At 38.6% G+C, this 18,001-nt stretch overlaps 1 protein-coding gene across 2 annotated transcripts in view; it reads right to left on the reverse strand.

Moving 5' to 3' along the window:
• appa (amyloid beta (A4) precursor protein a) overlaps window positions 1-18,001 on the reverse strand; it is a 36,022-nt gene that overhangs the window by 15,997 nt on the left and 2,024 nt on the right. For both annotated transcript variants that reach the window (XM_041979227.1, XM_041979228.1), the window contains exons 2-5: window positions 5,004-5,171; window positions 665-794; window positions 358-470; window positions 67-257 (exon numbers count right to left, since the gene is read on the reverse strand). In XM_041979227.1, the coding sequence (XP_041835161.1) occupies window positions 67-257; window positions 358-470; window positions 665-794; window positions 5,004-5,171 (602 nt within the window). The remainder of the gene's footprint in view (window positions 1-66; window positions 258-357; window positions 471-664; window positions 795-5,003; window positions 5,172-18,001) is intronic.

The raw sequence follows: 18,001 nt of genomic DNA on the forward strand, positions 1-18,001 counted from the left end.
ATCATGTGTGAGGTCATGTATTGCTGTGCTGTGGCTTCGCCCTTATTCATCTGTGTTTATGTGCACCTGTTGTCAGAGTAGTCGGTCTCCGCTCCACCCCACCACACATCAGAATCATCAGCGTCCTGCTCTGCACTGTCAGCATCCCGCTCTGCTTCGGTGGGGCAGCACACAAACTCCACTCCTCTGAAGCGGTCAATGCCACACGGCAACAGCATCCCATAGTCGTGGAGATTCATGGTACGGTCTCCGCAGGACTACATGCGTACAAATTGATGAAGAGATGCAGACAGAATCGATCAGCGTGAATGAATGCTAGGGATTAAAGTAGTGGAAGTATGTTAAGAGGGGGCTCACCTCCTTGGCTACGGTGTGCCAGTGCAGGTGGCTCTCACACTGGTCCATGCGCTCCTGGTGCAGGAACTTGCACTTGTCAGGAACAAGCAGAGCATCGCTCACAAATTCTCCCACTGCAGCAAAATTAAGATCCACATTTAGAATTCATACATAACCTCAGCCCCACCTAGATTCACTGAGGAAACATTTCACCAGTAAGCCCCACAAAAAAACAAAAACAGCAACCAGATAAATAAGATTGCCAAAAAGAAATCATGACATGCTTAAAAGGTTTTACTCCTAGCATTAATATGCAAGATGGACTCACCTAGGCAGCGGTAGGGAACAACAATATGCATGTGACTGCGACACTGTTTGCGTCCCTTCTTGCACCAGTTTTGGATGCTGATTGGCTGGTTCGCCTCCACCACATTGGTAATCTGGAGCTCTGGATACACCTAAACACACAGATTTATTTACTACACTTCTCATTCTCAATAAATAAATAAATAAATAAAAAAGGGTCACACTAATATTTTGTCAGACTGCCTTTAGTTTTGATAAGCTTCTGCATTTATTTCCATCCAGAGTTGCATTACTTTTTCTCCAATATCTTATTGTGATGATGGGATTCAGCCCTCTGCGTAAAGTCTTCTCCATCACATCCTAAAGATTCTCACTGGGGCTCCAGTCTGGATTCTGTGGTGGCTAATCCATGTATGAAATGTCGTCTCGTGCCATGGAGTATGGCCATGCTATCAGGGATGAAAGAAATCCTCTGATGGAATATCCTGGTCATTCAGGTATATGCTGACCTCATTCTTTGGATACATAACATTGCTGAACCTAGATCTGACCGAGTGCAACAACCCCAGATTGTAGCACTGCAGGCTTGTACAGTAGCACTAGGCATGATGGCTGCACCACTTCATCTGCCTCTCTTCTTACCCTGATGCTCCATCACTCTGGAACAGGGTAAATCTGGACTCAGACCACATGACCTTCTAATGCTCCATTGCAAATTTAAGCCTTTTCTTTTTATTAAACTCTGATAAGTGGTTTTCTTAAGGCTACACAGCTGTTAAGTCCCAAACCCTGTTTGGAAATGCTCTTACTTTCACTATTTTCACTATTAAAAAGTGAAAATGATTGCTGATCATTATCATTCAAGATATTTATACATTTCTTGCTGGAAGATGATGGTTCCCGACTATCCTTCCAGTTTTTAATAATGCGTTGGACAGTTCTTAACCTAGTTTTAGTAGTTTCAGCATCTCCTTACATGTTTTCTTTGTCTGATGCTAATAATTTGACCCTTCTAAAACAGATCAACATATTTTTCATGACCACAGGATGCGTCTTCTAACATGGTTGTTTAAGAAATGAGAAGCTGCTAACTGGAGCAGCAGTTCGGGGTAAATAATTTCTTGCCAGCTGAAACAATCATGCATGCAGCAAGTATCCAATGGGAGGCTCTTACTCACTGATTTGCTAAGTTAAATCCAGGTGATGACTTTTTTTGGGAAGGGCAGTGTAATAATGTCACAACACAGCTAAGTCATATCACAAGATTGCATTTCTATTTAACATTTTTTCTTAATGAGAAATGTTCAGGGACTAAAAACCTTTTTATTTATTTTTTTAGCCCTATACTGATGTGTCAAAGTGCAGACACTTCAGAACACAACATCTGGAAGTGGTTTGAAACCCAGAGTGAAGACAGTGCCGAAGGGGAATCAGCAGGCTTTTCACTGATGCCTTTCATGCCAAAAAAGTGATGTGCCTTTGTTGTGCATTTTGAGCGGCAGCATTTTGTGGAGCTTTCTGCCTAAAAAAAGTCTGTGGTGTTTACCTCTACATTCGTCTCCATGACAGCCCGTCATGGATGACATCTGCCTGTGCACATCGTTCTGACTCGGCATGTCATCCCTCTCCAAATACCTCTTCTCTCATTCTCACTTATGACAACTCCTATTTTTTTATCCCTTCATACAGAGGAAAAAAATAGCAATCTCATGACTTTATTTCCCACTTGTCACCCTCGCCTTGGTCAAATCAGCTCTTGCATTCAAGTACTGCAGAGGAGTGGAAAGCTCTTAATATGTCTTTGTTTTACTTTCAATATTTTGAGTTCAAGCTGTGGTTGGGAGTTACGATTTGAAAGTCATTTGTTTATATTCACAAGATTTGCCTTCAGTGGTAACAGTGGAAAAAGGAGCTTAACCTCCCATACTCCTCTGAACATGGTGCATGTTTTTACACAGAAAACATCCCTTTTAATCAGGCAGCTTACTTTTATCATGGTGTATTTACAATTATAATGTAAAGAATTTAGAATTTAGGACCCTTGAGCCTAGCAGCGGTGTGATTTTTTTTCAGTGTCACGCATTAGGCAGTTGCTTTGGTTAGTTTCACTCTTCCTAATTACAAGCTAAGTGTAGCTTGAAAAGCAGTCGCATGGCCGTAAGGAGCTTGTTTACTGAGCAGAGTTTTGGTTTCATGTTACGCAGCTAACTTGGAGATTTTGTTGACTTAAAAACAAATCTGCTTGCAGAATGTATGGCCCTTTGAAAAATACTGTAGACTTCTGTGGTTTTACTTACTTTTATACCAGCAAAAACAAATACTTCCCTTTCTTAACACCCACAATTCCTTGTGTGGCTTTCCCTAATAGTTGCTTTCCTCAAGTATAAAAATCTAGATGTTCTCCACTGTAAAAAGAACAGCAAGAAGAAGCACAACATAGAAGGATTTCAGAAGGAAATAATGACAAGTTTTCAGGAAATAGATAAATTTGGCCGAGATAAACATGAGTTCTTCAGATATATCTAGAAGCAAGAGGTTACTGTAATAAAGTGGACAACGTCTTTGATAAAAATCTTAACAGTGTCTTGAAAAAAAAAATAATAATAATGAGATGGGACCAGGCAGACCCACCAACTCTGGACCAATAGATTCAAACTGCTGAGGAAACCTGTACAAATATAAAACTCAAGAAGACCCAAATGGAAGAAATGGACTACAGATAGGAAGATTAGTGACACTGAGAACAGAAAGACTGTGTATTGTGACACTGGAGCTCCCAGCATAGGATGGAAATTGATAAGATGTTATCTATGTCAATGCCATTATCAATTCTTTGTCAGTTTCCTTTTTAATTCCTGACCCAGTTTTCTATGAGGAACTAATTACACAGCATAGCTTTACTTTGTCAATATTCTAAAGTGTACGCTGAGTTTAAAATCTTTGACAACTCCACCAAACAATGTAAACAAAATCAATAATATCTTCAAACTGATATGGATGCCAAAACTACAGATTTAGTCTGTAAAGCAGAAAATAATATATCACTTAATATACAAACTCTGTAGAAGTTTACATTAAGTTTCCAGGAATGCAATAAAATAAACACTGACCTGTATTGTGACATTTAATGCAAAACTGAATTTAAAGCCACTGAAACAAATAATTCATGTGAATATATAAATGATGCATAATTCCAATATCTGGCTTCCAAATGCATTCTCATTTGGATGTTTTACTTATTTCCCTATAATTATATAAGAGTGGCGCCCCACCTGCGTTTAGACATTTCCATTAGGACATGTTTATTTTTTATCCTTATTATAAAAAAAACTAAATGATGATATTGTCTTATTTACACGACTGCACATAATTTCTCCTCTGCCCTCCATATTGCACTTAGTCCGATGTGCAAACAGAACGCATGTCACAAAACATGCCCCTCGCCCACCATAACCGTTTCAACACAGAAAAAGTGAGGGATACAGCAGGAATATTTTCAGCAGTGGGAGGAAAACTCACAGTTCAGTGATGAACTCTTCAGCATCTACAGGAAGCAGGAAATTATTCCATTATTTGGACTACTGTATTGAATTAAAAGATTGCAGTATTGCAGCTGCAATTCAGGCAGACCTCCAGCAAGTACTCTCCTCTTGTAAAGGAGCAGAATAGCGATTAGACAGCTGACTCTGCTGTGCAAGGATATAGCTCTGTCCTACTATCTTTTACTATTATTGGTCTTTCCAATATCGACATTAGGACTTGTGCCATTGTCATGTTTCTCAATGAAATGTAGCCATGCTCTGGATCTGGATCGCTTATTCCAGCAACAAACCGACATGTCTGACATTTATTTGTAGCCAGTGAGCTGGCCAGCACCTGTCAGCACTGATACAGGTATTGATAAGCCAAGTGACGCTTGAGTCCGACGCTTTGGAAAATTGGGAACCAGCTGCTGAGTGGATGCTTGGTTTTCAATTTCCATCCCTATACTTGAATTTCCTGTGGAGTTCAAATTTTAACTACATTTATGTTAACTAAAACTTAAGTAAAGACAGACCAATTATTCGTATCTGTTGTCATCTTAACTTTTTCTAAAATAACAAAGCCAACTGCTTAGTTACTAAAAAGTTAGTCCGTTAAATAATAATGATAAAAAAAGGATTGTTAAATCTTATCATCCAGACATATTGTCTCAAACCTAACACTAGTTAATTAAAGCATGAGAACTGCCTGTTGTGTGGAGTACATGTCAAAATTAGTATTATTTTTTAATATCCTGATATTTTTAATAACCTTCTGGGAGTAATTAACCAGGAGGTGAGCAGGTCCTGCTCTGTATTCAAACACTCCTCACACTTTACCTCCTGGCAGTACTGCAGGATGCCTTCTTTGGTACCGATGCAGCTCTTTGTGCCCGAGGGGTCTGGCTCCCACTTGCCGCTCTGCACATTGATGTGCATGTTCAGTTTTCCGCAAAACATGGCTACCTGGGGCTCAGCCAGTAGACCCATAGAAACATCTGTAGGAACCTGAAAAGGAGGTAGAAATAAGAGAGAGGGATTTAATGAGGTACACCACTCTTGTTACTTAAGCTGAGAACTGAAACACAGATGCAATTAAATTTTATTGCTAAAACAGCGGTAAGCCAACAGAGGAGATTAGCTTGTAAGATGAAGCGAGATGTTGAAAGTGAGTAAAAGCAAACAAAGTCTTCAGTAAATGAGAAGTGAAGGACATTGTTCTCTTCTCCTTAAATATATCTGATATATAGCCATACGTGATATCTGATGTTGTAACAATATCTCAGGAATGTTTGTGAACATATTTGTTGTGGTGATAGTCAAACTGGCAAAAAGGTTGTGCAGAAAAATGATGAAAAACAAGAGCATGGACTTCCAAATCAATATCTTCACAAGAATAAATTACCTCAAAAAGAAAACCCAGAGGAAACAAATACAGCCTCTTTTGTCTATTATGCACAAGCACACTCGCCCACTCCACTGCTCTGTGGTATACACTTATATGTATAGTGTACACCTCTGTGGCTTTGCAGGGTTTTTGCCTTTATACAAGAAAGCATGGTATTTATATAACCCTCCAGTTCATATCTCTGTAAGTGCAGGACATACTGAGAGGAAGAGCCATTTGGCCAGAAGCAAAGGGGGGGGAGTTGTGTGCGAGCAAATGTGAGCGAGACAAAGTCCACCCTTGGCATGAATGTAGTAATTTGTGTGTTAATTTTCATCCCTGTGTAATGATTTGTGTCTTTTCTTGTGCATGCCACTGCAGTCTGCCTACATAAGGAGGTTTTGTGCGGAGGTTCCCCTCAGAGAGGAGGTGCAGACAAACCTCTCAATGTCTGCATTGTACTGGCAAATGAGCTGAGAACAAAATGGGAGGGAATATGGGAGGAAAAAAGAGAAGGCGACAGAGGGAGGGAGGAGAGGGACCGCTGCCATTGTGCACTGCCTAATCTTGTTAATGGTTTTGAAGGCTCTGGCAAGCAAACAAATGTTGTTCTGTGAGATGGATAGCATATTTGTCCCCTCTAGACGTGATTCTCTTCAAGCAGCCAGGGGCATAAAATGCTCTTCCAATATCAAAGTGGGAAGAGGGGGGGGTGCCAATTTGGATTCAATCTGAAGCTAAAAAGTCCAATCTCAGGGTCAACTTAGCAGGCGTGTACCTGGTGCAAAAATGAACTTTATCAGCTTTCATTATTTTCCAGTTACAGAGTATTTACACAATTGTTAGACGCAGAACATTTTCAGCTGTTCTTTTCACCAGACTGCACCCGAAGAAAACAAGCACAGCAGAACAGGAAGCTCACCAGGTACATCAGGTGAATGCAATAAAACCAACACCTGTAGAAGGTAAAGCAACCCTGTGCTAACACAACTAGAAAAAGGAGTCATTTGTGAATCTGGTAGTTTGTTTCAAGGCTACACAACAAATTAACATTAATTTGGATTTTAGATTTTTATTTACTTTTTCATTTTACTGTTTTACTTTTATTTTCTATTTTTAATTTTACTATTTTCATGTCCAACCAAAAAAAAGTGAGCACGGCTTAAACACTTAAAACTCCAAGCTTATTATACGTGTTTTTTTCCTTCATAAAGACTTTTTTTTCCCAGGACAGCCTCAGTTGTCACATTATGGGACTTAAAGGATGTAAAAATGATTGCATCAACGGATATAGAAGCACAAAGGCCAACTAAAAAAACAAAAACAGAATTTATTACTGACAGTACTTTATAGAAATAACACAAAAATCAGTGAACAAACCTTTTCTCATCTGCATACCATTCTCTCAAGTGTTGGCTTTCTGGAGAAAAAAAATTGCCTTTGAAACAAACACTAACTTATTTAAACAAAGCAACTACAACTTATCTTGTTTTTGACACCACTGTGCAGCTTGGCTTTATTCCAGCCATAGTGGACCATTATTTTTGTTCTTTTCAGACAGACGTAGAACTTTCTTGTGACTTCTTTATCTTGGACCACTCCTAATTGGACATTACTGCCAATCAAATTGGTAGAAGGTTCGACAGGACGTGGCTTCATAATTATTTAATGCACATGTCTCTTAGCAACATAGCAGATACAGCAAAAATAAAATTTAAAAAATAAAAAATAAAAACATACAAATGTGATAAATAATCACTTTACCTTGGGTCACTTATTGTGGATTTACCACCTAGAGCCTCACTACATTTTGCGGCTGGATTGTAAACTTCCTGGATTAAATATAAATGCCGGGAAAATTTCCATAGATCACCTCAAAAGTAAGCTATCAATTACAATTTACCTCACAGAATTACAAGCTACTGTTAATGAAAAATTGTTGATAATATAAGCGATGCTGGATGCTGCTCTGAGGTGATGGCAATCTAGAAAAATAGATTCTCCTCAAGTCAATGCATCTGTGAGACTGGTTGGAGTTGCATCAAATAACAAGAATTTAATACAACAATTATAAAATTTGTCCATTAATTAAACGTTTGTTTAAATAAAAAGAGACAAAACATGTGTTGTAAAAAGTTTTAGCAGTAAACACCACACACACTTGGACACCATCAGATTTGGTTACACTTCTATGGACCAAATATGCATCTTCAAAGTTTATATCCCCCCACAGGTCAACATGATAAGCTGCAAAGTGTAGTAAATCCCTCACACACACACACCCACAAGTGTAAAATCCCCTCCTGGCCACAGCCCTCTTCAGCTCACACAAATGATAACACTGGTGGCCATTACTCTTGACACCCAGCCATCTGCACCACCACACCGGATTATTTAGGGTTCTGCCTCTTGATTCCCACACTGCCATCTGTGAGCGAGCAGCACTAACAGGCACAGATCACATCCCATCCTGCTTATTTATAGCAAAAACCGATGCAAACAGAGCTCAAAGATTTCAAATCCTCCTTAAAATGTTGAGCAGTTACGACATCTTTTAATTAAACCACTTTAAGGGGCCCAGATTCATTTTTACGTTATCTGACCACCCCCCCTGGACGCAGTCTGTCACTTACTGAAGGAGATAAAAACAACTTCCTCTCTGCTTTGAGGGGTATCTGTTCCAACAGCTTGCTGACATTCAAATTCTTTGTGTCACACTTTTTGGGCAAATGGTACACTCACAAATCTCTCGGCATTTTAGTCGTTTGTTGAAAGAAAGTTTGGGGAAGGGGAGGGTTAAAATCAGCCAAGTTATAAATCACCACCAGGGATGGCAAAGAGCAGGAAGGTAGAAAAAGAACAATGATCACAAAGGCAAGAGACAGAGAGAGATTGGAGAACAGATGAACTAGAAAATAAGCCAGTTGGGCTCAAGAAGGTCAAGCACTTTGTAAAACACCAGGCACAAAAGCAGAGGGGGGTGTTGGACTGAGGAGAAGAAGGGAATTTCTGGTGTCAGAGAGGGGTAATTCAGGAAGAAAAAGATGTCGCCATATTTAAATCCTGCTTTTTTCCCTGCTTTTCAACAATATCTTCTCTTTATATCTTGTAAATGAAAAGACTAAATTAGAAAAACGGTACTTTAGTGTTTACTTCTTGCTCCAGTAACAGCCTAGCTAAAATCTATATGGAGGAAACAAACAGATGGACTCAGTGAAAAGCAGACAAATGATAGAGACATCAGGCCTTCCTCATCTCCTAAACTCATCATCTTTATGCCGTCTTAGCCCTGGTTCACAGTCCTTTCAGTTTGCCAGCTGGTCATCCTACAGAGGGAGAAGAGACCTGTAATCTGGACACTGAGGATTTGGATGGTAGCTTGGTCAGGAGTAATATCCCCCATTGGTCTCAATCTGGCATGATAGCTATCACCATAACAACAGGGAATGAACCCAGGAGGAAGGCCCGTGCTGTATGAGACTGACCCTGAGAAGATGGTGCAATTAAAGCGAGCAGAATCCCCAGGCACATGCTACTTCTTCCTAAAACAAAATTAGAAGTGACGCAACTAAAGCAGTGAACCATCAAAAATGGGTTTCTGCTTCTTGCTGCTTTGATTAATCCTATTAAGTGATGAATGAACTCTATAGTTAGATGATAAAAAAAACTAAAATGATAACGGGTTGTGGCGGGCATTCAGGAAGGCAGCAGCACTGTGTCCAAATCATGTCAGCCATGGGAAGTAAATGCAAACCCAAGATAAGCCTGCAGGCCCTTACAGGTCCACAAAACTGAACTCAGTTTAGATGAAGTTGTTAAATTTTGGCTTTAAGGTTGATTTAAACACCATAAAAAAAGGTTTTAGGATCAGTGTACCATTTTGAGAGGGAAAAGGGATTATTTTTCCCCTGAGGTTGGAACATAAAAGAAACAAAAAACACAAAGCAACAATTTAATAATGTAATGCAATAACATACAAGTTTAAAGTGATTAAAAGGGAGATTATTTGCTGGTGCAATTTGCCGGAGTGGCTTGCTACCCCACATTGGTTTATGAGTATGACAAGCTCAGTGCAGCATTTTACATGAACTATCTTTGTGTGTGTGTGATTTTATTACATAAAGTGACCTAAACCACAGTTTTCATCTTATACAGACAAAATTTTCACAGCTAAAATCTATGACTCAAATATTTTCAATGCTGGACACATCATCGTCATTAAAAGCTTTATATGTTCTGTCTTAAAGGATTATTAAGGCTTTCATAATTAAATAATCACCCACATGTTTGCCTCAAGACGAAGACAATTAAAGCTGACAATTAATTAATAACAAACTAGTTGTGAAATAGAAAAACTTTAAAAATGTTTTTAGGTCTGACGAAACAAATTTAAGCAAAATACAAACATATACTTTTGCTTCATATAATGGAGCAATTTTAGTTGTATTTTATTATTTGTTTTATTTCTTATGTTTATACACCTTATTACTGATGTACAGTTATTTGATTGTTTTGTAAAAAATAAATAAATAAATAAAAGTAAATGGGGTTGTCAGAAAAAGAAATATTACATCACAAGCATGCTAAATGCATATAAATCTATCCTTACGTACATCTTCTCTTCCACACATAGGCTGAAAGTCTGTTTAATATATTCCAGTGCACCCTGAGCGTACACACATGCATATCCGATCTTTGAAGTGTCCCCACAGGCGCTGGTCCTGCAGTGCTATTAATTGCACAGTCTTATCTGAGTAGCCCAGGCCTGCCATGGGGAGCTGGGTGTAGGGGGTGGTGGGTGGGATGATGGCAGTGGGGGTGTGTGTCTTAAGATCAGCTCTAATCCCAGGAGGAGACTCCCTGGAGAGCAAGATGTGTCGCAGGAGCTAGACACGTTTTCTCTGTGGCACACGCCTTTTAGAGGCATCTTTTGCCGACATGCTTGGACCAGTGGTTAATAGGACAAGGCTGCACCTCAAACACAATGACGTCAGCCAGTAGGTGTTAGATACCGTTTACCGTAGCTCAGATACATGATCAGTAAGTCGAAAACAGAAATTAACAGCTTAACACAATGGAAATAAGGGCTTCATTCTGTTATCCTTGGTAAACATAACTTCATTGCTTTCTTTCAAGTCAATAAATTAATTACAGTGGTAACAAATAAAGCTGTGAGTTTTTTTCAAAATACACTACTTTTTAAATCAGTTTAATTTGCTTGGGAAAGCTGAACTAAAAAAGACTGCAGAATAATACAATGAACACTATGCTCTTGCATAAAATGACAACGTATAAAGATGGACTATAATCACATTGGCTGTTATTTACTCGTAGATCATCTCTAACACTGTAGGTTCTAGAGCTGCCATGATTACTTGATTTTACACAATTGGGAAAGTATGACAGAGGAAGCGTTACTCCCTCCAAACAAACTGATCAAGTCATCCTCTGTGCATCTCTTTGGTTATAGAAAGAAAATGAAAAGGCGTTGCTGCTCACCAGCCCGTAGAGCAGCAATAAAAGAATTGCAGTCAAAGGAGGAAACACACTGTTTCACCATGGCCCTGTGCTGGACTGGCAACTTGTCTAGAGAGTACCCTTCCTTTTGTCTAGTAGCCAATGGGATAGGCCCCAGCTCTATCTTGGAGTAACTGGGCATAGAGGGAGGGTGGGTGAGTCGGTGGATGGATGGTTCACCACCTGCAGGAAAACCACCAGCTTTGTCCACTAAAGTCAAAGGTAAATGCACAGTAATTGGGCTAGATGATGTAACCACCAGTTTAGGCAGGGTGAAGGGACTGAGGTTATGATGAAATCTAAGTGCCTAAAGAAATGTAGACTGCATCATGCTCACCCAGGCACGTCTGCAATCAATAATCTGAAGTCAGTCTAGGTTAAATATTGATCTCATCCCTTATAAAGGCTTAAACAGGTCAAAGTGACACAACGAAATGCTTCCTCAAATCAAGAATTGAGACTTCTAAATGTGTTTGTCTCTGTCAATTGCTTTTCTCAAATCTAATGTCAACCACATCCATCATTTGCATGTCACATCTTTCCTTGCAGAGTTCATCCCACATCTTTACAAGTTTTCATCAAGTCTGAGAGAAGAACTTAAGTTTGTTGGAGGAATTATCTTCATTCATATTCAATGCGATTAGGCTTTGTCTCGAGGGCTTCTTCTGGATTTAGCATCTCAGACAAATCTGTTAAAATCTGATTAAAAGTGTGTAAGAAACACAATGTGACTTCTGATCACTTTGTCTAGACATGCTGGAGGGACTCTTGGTTGCCTTGGTAATAGCCACCATAGATACAGTGAGTGCTCTCTACCGTAGGGAACTGCCTGTTATAACCTCTACCAGTCATCGCTGTAGCAACCTGAGGCAGCACCATTATCCCAGTCACATGAGAACAGGAATTTCATCATCTGGCTAGTTTGCTTTGGAGAGGATACAGGCTGCTGTGTGTGCCAGTGCCCCAAACCAATCTGTAATGAGCCAGATAAGCTGGCTCTGACCTCACTGGTGCCCAGTTTGGAGTCACTGCAGTGGAAAAGCAACATACACAGATGAAACACACACATTGTTTACACTAAACGATCATTTTATGGCCCAATTATCTTTAAGTACACAAATTTGTACAAAATTTCATTAAAGTTATTAGGTACTGATTTAGCTGTAACTAAAATACGTGTATGAACAAAATCTAATGTCTTTTTTATATATATAATTTCACAATTTTATATTGAGTTGTCCTTTTTAGATTCTTCTTTATACTCTTACAGTTTCTGTGTTGCTGTGCATGACATTTCCAACCTCTAATTTAGGTGTATTTTTACATCTATTTGAAACATATTGTATAATTTCCCCAAGGGTCTTTTGCTAGTAAAAAAACAAAAAAAACAAAAAAACAAAAGAAAAGAAAAAAAAACAGCCCAAGACACTCCAGGCCATGTGGTTTATTTCTGCTCACACCTCTCTGATGTTTTATGTCTATCAATATTTTAAGGACAGGGAAAAAAGAAAGAGAATACAGTTAAAGTGCAATGACTTGTTCGTGCTGAGGTCATCTGTTTATAACATGACGCTAACCATAAGCTTAAATATAGCCAGGAGGCAATGCCTTTGAATTAAATAATGCATGCTGCAGATTTACTGTACTATTTGGTAAAACAAATTTTTTAACACATACAAAACTTTCCTTATGTTTGCATATTTTTCTAAGGCTTTCAAATTGTATTAATTTGGAGAAAGTTAAATTAAGCCGACCATGAAAAACAATCACATTTCTACATTTCAAAGCTCTAAAACATCGGTCCTCAAGAGCCACAATCCTGCAGGTTTTCCAAATTTCCCTGCTCCAGCACACCTGACTCAAATTAAATGGATCCAACAGCCTATAAGGATCTGCACAATGACTCATTAGTTTAAGTCAGGTGCATTGGAGCAGGGAAAATTTGGAAAACCTACAGGATTGTGTCTCTCGAGGACTGACACTGGCCAACCCTGCTCTAATATATAAATAAATAAATAAACCCATTATTATATTGCTGATTGAGAGTAGCGGTAATCCTTCTGTGTCATCTGGGACCATGTATTGATGAAGGGAGTTTATGTGTGCTTTCAAACACCACCCCAAAACAGGACGAGCTGAGACACTGGATGCAAAGTCCATATTTATAAAACAAAACAACAAAATAAATCTGCAATAGAAATATTTAACATTTTAAAGGATCCAGTTTTCCTATGCCAGTTAAATGAATCCTAAAATTATTACTTTGTTTTAAATGCTCCTTTAAAAGAATACTAAATAGAAATGACTTTGGATTTGTCATCATCACCTCAAACTAGAGGGATTTCAATACAATGGCTTCCTCTAACCACCCACACCAACACAATCACGTATTACACGTGACATCACTCTGGTTTACTACACAAACAGGATGTCCACCACTATCAAGGAGACCAAACAGGAAACAGATCTAGAAATAGCCCAGCACAATCGACAATGCAGTCCAGTTGGATGCAAATTTTCACTCTCCTGATTCACATATACATCAGACATGTAAAGCTTGTTTTAAACAGTGTCCCAACTCCACAGTGTAGATATAGAAGAACTTGTTATATTGAATCAATGGTAGATTTTCACAGAAAAAAACAGAAGTGATTTTTTTACATGGGAACAGTAAAAATAAAAAAAGATCGGAGAAGTGACAGGAAACACAAAGTGGCCTAATTATGGTCCAAGTACCTGGGGAAGGCTAGACTGCTATGGCAACCCTGAACACCGAGGATGAGGACAAGGAGGAGAGAAAAAAAGAAGATGACATCATTTCTACTAGTAAAAGACTATAACTAAATACCCTTGTGGGATTTTGTATGTGTTGATAGAGACAGCGAAACGAAATAATGCCATAATTAAGATGGAACTTTTTAAAAGATTCCCAATCTCAAGAAGAAAATGAGTCAGCAACCTACTGAGACAATGCAGTGTCTTAGACATTTAATAAGCACTGAAAAGATTAAAATACTCCATGACTGGTGGGGGGGCTGCAGAAATATGTGGCTGCAAGAAATATGTCTATGGCTCATTTCTTATTTCTCTGGAAGAATTTATGAGGGCAATAAGGGAAAGATTGCACATGTGAATAACTAATGTCTGCATTTATCATATTAAACTGCTGAGATGGAACAAAGGTTTTTCAGTAAAATGCATGCAAATTAGTCTTCTCATATATATGCAGTTTATAAATTGAAAATAACATTTAACCATAAAAAAAGTAGACTTTCCATGCTAATGCTAGGATTTCCAATCTTTTTTTCTTCTTCTTCTCTTGGAAGCCTGCAAATGTATGATGAACACGTACCTATAATGTACCATTGTGCTGCAACCATGACATGTGATCTAATCCATGTGTAAAAGTAGATTTTATATAGGCAGTGGTAAGATCATGATTTAAGTCATATCTTAGTGGAAGGTCAGGCACATGCATCACAACACATCTGAGTCAGACATACAACGATCATGATAGACCTCAGTGGCAAGTACATGCTTTCAGATAGAGCCTGTGTGTGTGTGTGTGTGGATATACTCTATGCCTGTTACTGAGTAACTGCAGGTCAGGGTGACTCGTTTCTCAACTTATCATTCTGATTCTGTACCAACAGCTGCTTACTCAGCAGCAGTAAAATGAAAAGAGCATCTTCATGGTGCACTGCTGATATTTACAGATGGAAATAACATTTGAATGATGATGAATGGTGCAGCCTTGTAGAGATTCACTCAAATATAGTGAATGGGAGGGAGAATGTGGTCCTCAAGACTACGAGGCAACAAACTACATATTTGACCAACTAAAAACAAATTATTTGCGAGTTAAACAGCAAAAAGTGAAGATGAAGAGAAGAATTTTCATGGGAAATGCTCTAGTGAAAATATTTTATACACTTTATCCAATCCACATTAGCTATTGATAACATGCCATGGTAATCAGAAATATGTTAATGCATCCATACCTAAGATCACCTCCAAAAAATAACAATGAAGACCCATCCTCTATAATATATTATTAGGGACTAATTTGTCCTAACAGTCAGAGACTAAAGCTATTGATTTGATCGATTAGGGACTCTTATACTTGGGAAATTTCTCAAGTAGTTGTTACTGATGCACATGCAAGCCCTGCTAAATAAGCAGAATTTACAATTGCAGCATCATTTTATATTCCAGTTTTTATCTAAACTATCGCTGCAGATCACAATCTTTTCCGTAGTTAACAAGGCCAGTATTTTCTTTAATACCTAATAGATCAAATCAACCCTCATATACACGCACAGCATCTCATTCAGAGGCCAGGTTGTGCAGCACAAAGCAGGTCTTTGAGTTATCCGATGGCCTCTAACCAGTGAAATCTGCACTACCAAATTCCTAACATGTTTTTAAACAGGGGGATGCCATTTTTACAAACAGGAAAAGCTCACCATGAACATACACAGACTATTTGCCTGAGAAGAAAAAAGGATGTGATGCAGGGAAGAGGTGATGAAAAAAACATAGGTGAACCCTTGATGTTCATACGATTTACATCACTTCTGGGGAAACCTGTGTCTGGGGTTTTATTAGGTAGACAAAGAGGAGACATGATAGAGGGACAGCTTGAAAAGACAGCAAGCATATCTACGTTATCCCGATTACTATGACAACAGAAACAACAGCATCAAAAGGTCAGGAATTCTTTTCTTCAGGGCAGAGATGGGGGGGAGTGCAGTGGGAGCATAAATTGGGACGACAGCAGTGTTGTTGTTGACATCACCAAGATGGACAACGTGCTGTTTGCACAATTAATTTTCATAGCAAGCTTTTAGCCTCACTGGTTAAGCATGAAGGATTATACAAAGAAAATGAAAGGCAGAGGGTAAAAAATAACAAAAACAAAAAACAAAAGCCTGATACTAGATTTGGGCACAAAGCCAAATATTTGGCATCATCCACTGCCGACCCAGGTAGAGTTTTCTCTGCTTCGAACCTGGTCAGTCAGCAACGAGCAGCAACTCCTGTGAATGAGCCTGTGACAGAGGCTATGCACTTTGTGATGAAAATATCTGAAATATTCTGCTACCTCCTTATTCAGTCATAGCAAAGTTGTTTAAAAACTTCTTACAGCCTTAAAGTGTTGCTGTTTATTAAAACCTAAAATATAGCTATGACAACTTATCTGGGAGAGGCCTGTTTCACACATGATAATGAAAAGCTATAATGATGGACTGTTCATCAATTTTTCGGGAATACCTTTTGTAAATGAGTTACTAACTACTAATGAATACAATGCTTGATGCCACACAGGTGGCTGCTTAGCTCTCGTGTTTACTCTGGTAATTCTGCTGGTGTAAAGTTTATTACGTAAACACCATTTCTAAACGATCCCATGCAACCACATTGTTTTATAACAAAACAAAATGTAAAAGAAGCACGTTTTCATATGTGAGAAACAGAAAACACAATATAGTTTTCAGTTTCTGGACAATTTCAGACTAGTTGTGGAGGTTTAACAAAAAGACACACACCCACTTTCCTATCAATCTTTCCAATCACATAAAAAAACAGCATCCAGCCCTCCAATATGCCATTAACTATTGTTTTCAGAAACAAAAAGAAACCAGCACAATGTCAACTTTTATTTACCACAATGACTGGTAAGCCTGCAAATAACAAGGACAAAACAACCAGTGACTACATTTTTTTTTCATAAATTCAAATTTCACTTTGAGGATTGATTTATTTTATTTAAAAAATAAGGCCTCTTATGCGTTACACTTTTGCAGGTTCTCGGTTTGCTGTATTATTACAGTTTTTGTCAGTCCACTAAAGAATTGGACTATGTATAACTTTAGGACTGCAATTAACATTATAATCAGATTTATCTTTTATTATCAATACAAACTACAACTGATTATATTCTAAACTAGCCAATGCAAAATATACAAATGATAAGTCAACTGATCGTTTAGAAAATCAAAATAATCTACATGTGAGCAAGTAAATAAAAAATTACTTCAACCATAAAGTGGTCAAAAAGTTGTTTTTTTTTTATCATTTCAGCTTCAGATGGTACATCCAAGATATTTCCTGTGTGGCAGCTGAAAACCAGAGTATTTAGCTTTTGCTTCCAGCCTCTCAGAGCAATGGTTTCTCTGTCACCAGGTCGGTTCAACAGTCAAGTGTAAAAGCTTATGCCACTATTGGTGTGGATTTTCTCTCTGAAGTAAACAGAATTCCTGGGTAAAGCACAAAGTTCAACCTCATTCTCTAAGGGCTGGCTGAGCCATACATTATAGAGATACAAGCAATGCTGGGGAAAGCAAGTAAAATAAGAAGATCTGTTGGTGTCAAGTGGATTACTTTCTTCAAAGACCTGAAACTGCAATATGAGCAGCAGAAGATGCCAGACAGAGAAACAGTGGCAGCACCAACAGGCATTAAGGCTCTAATAAGAGGAGAGGGCTTGTCCACCCCAGGCTGAAAGACTGCAGTATGCACACACACAGACTGTCTGCACTCATCCAAGAACCATTTCCTCAGGATTTACAAATGCACAAAGGCTGGCATCCAGCTCCCATACTTCACACCACTGCCTGCCCGTATAGGGCAAGCTCATCAGGAAAAGGCTGTTTTTTTAGGGCTGTGTGTTTAGCAGTGACTGCATGTGTTTAAATAGGTCAGTAATGAAGGCAATAACAGAGCTCTTGTAAGATTGAAAACTTGTAACATCTACTTTTCAAGTCATATTTAAATCCTAATATAATTTCTCAATTTCTGCCTTTGATGTTTAGATTTTAAACTGTGGAGTCAAAGAGTACAAACTGTGTGAAGGGACCTCAGAAATGGATTACGAACAAAGCCAGAGTCCAAACTATTCATTCCAAATCCACTGATTATAGACTACTGGAGG

The sequence above is a fragment of the Melanotaenia boesemani genome, chromosome 24, assembly GCF_017639745.1.
Source record: "Melanotaenia boesemani isolate fMelBoe1 chromosome 24, fMelBoe1.pri, whole genome shotgun sequence".
NCBI classification, from domain to species: Eukaryota; Metazoa; Chordata; class Actinopteri; order Atheriniformes; family Melanotaeniidae; genus Melanotaenia; species Melanotaenia boesemani.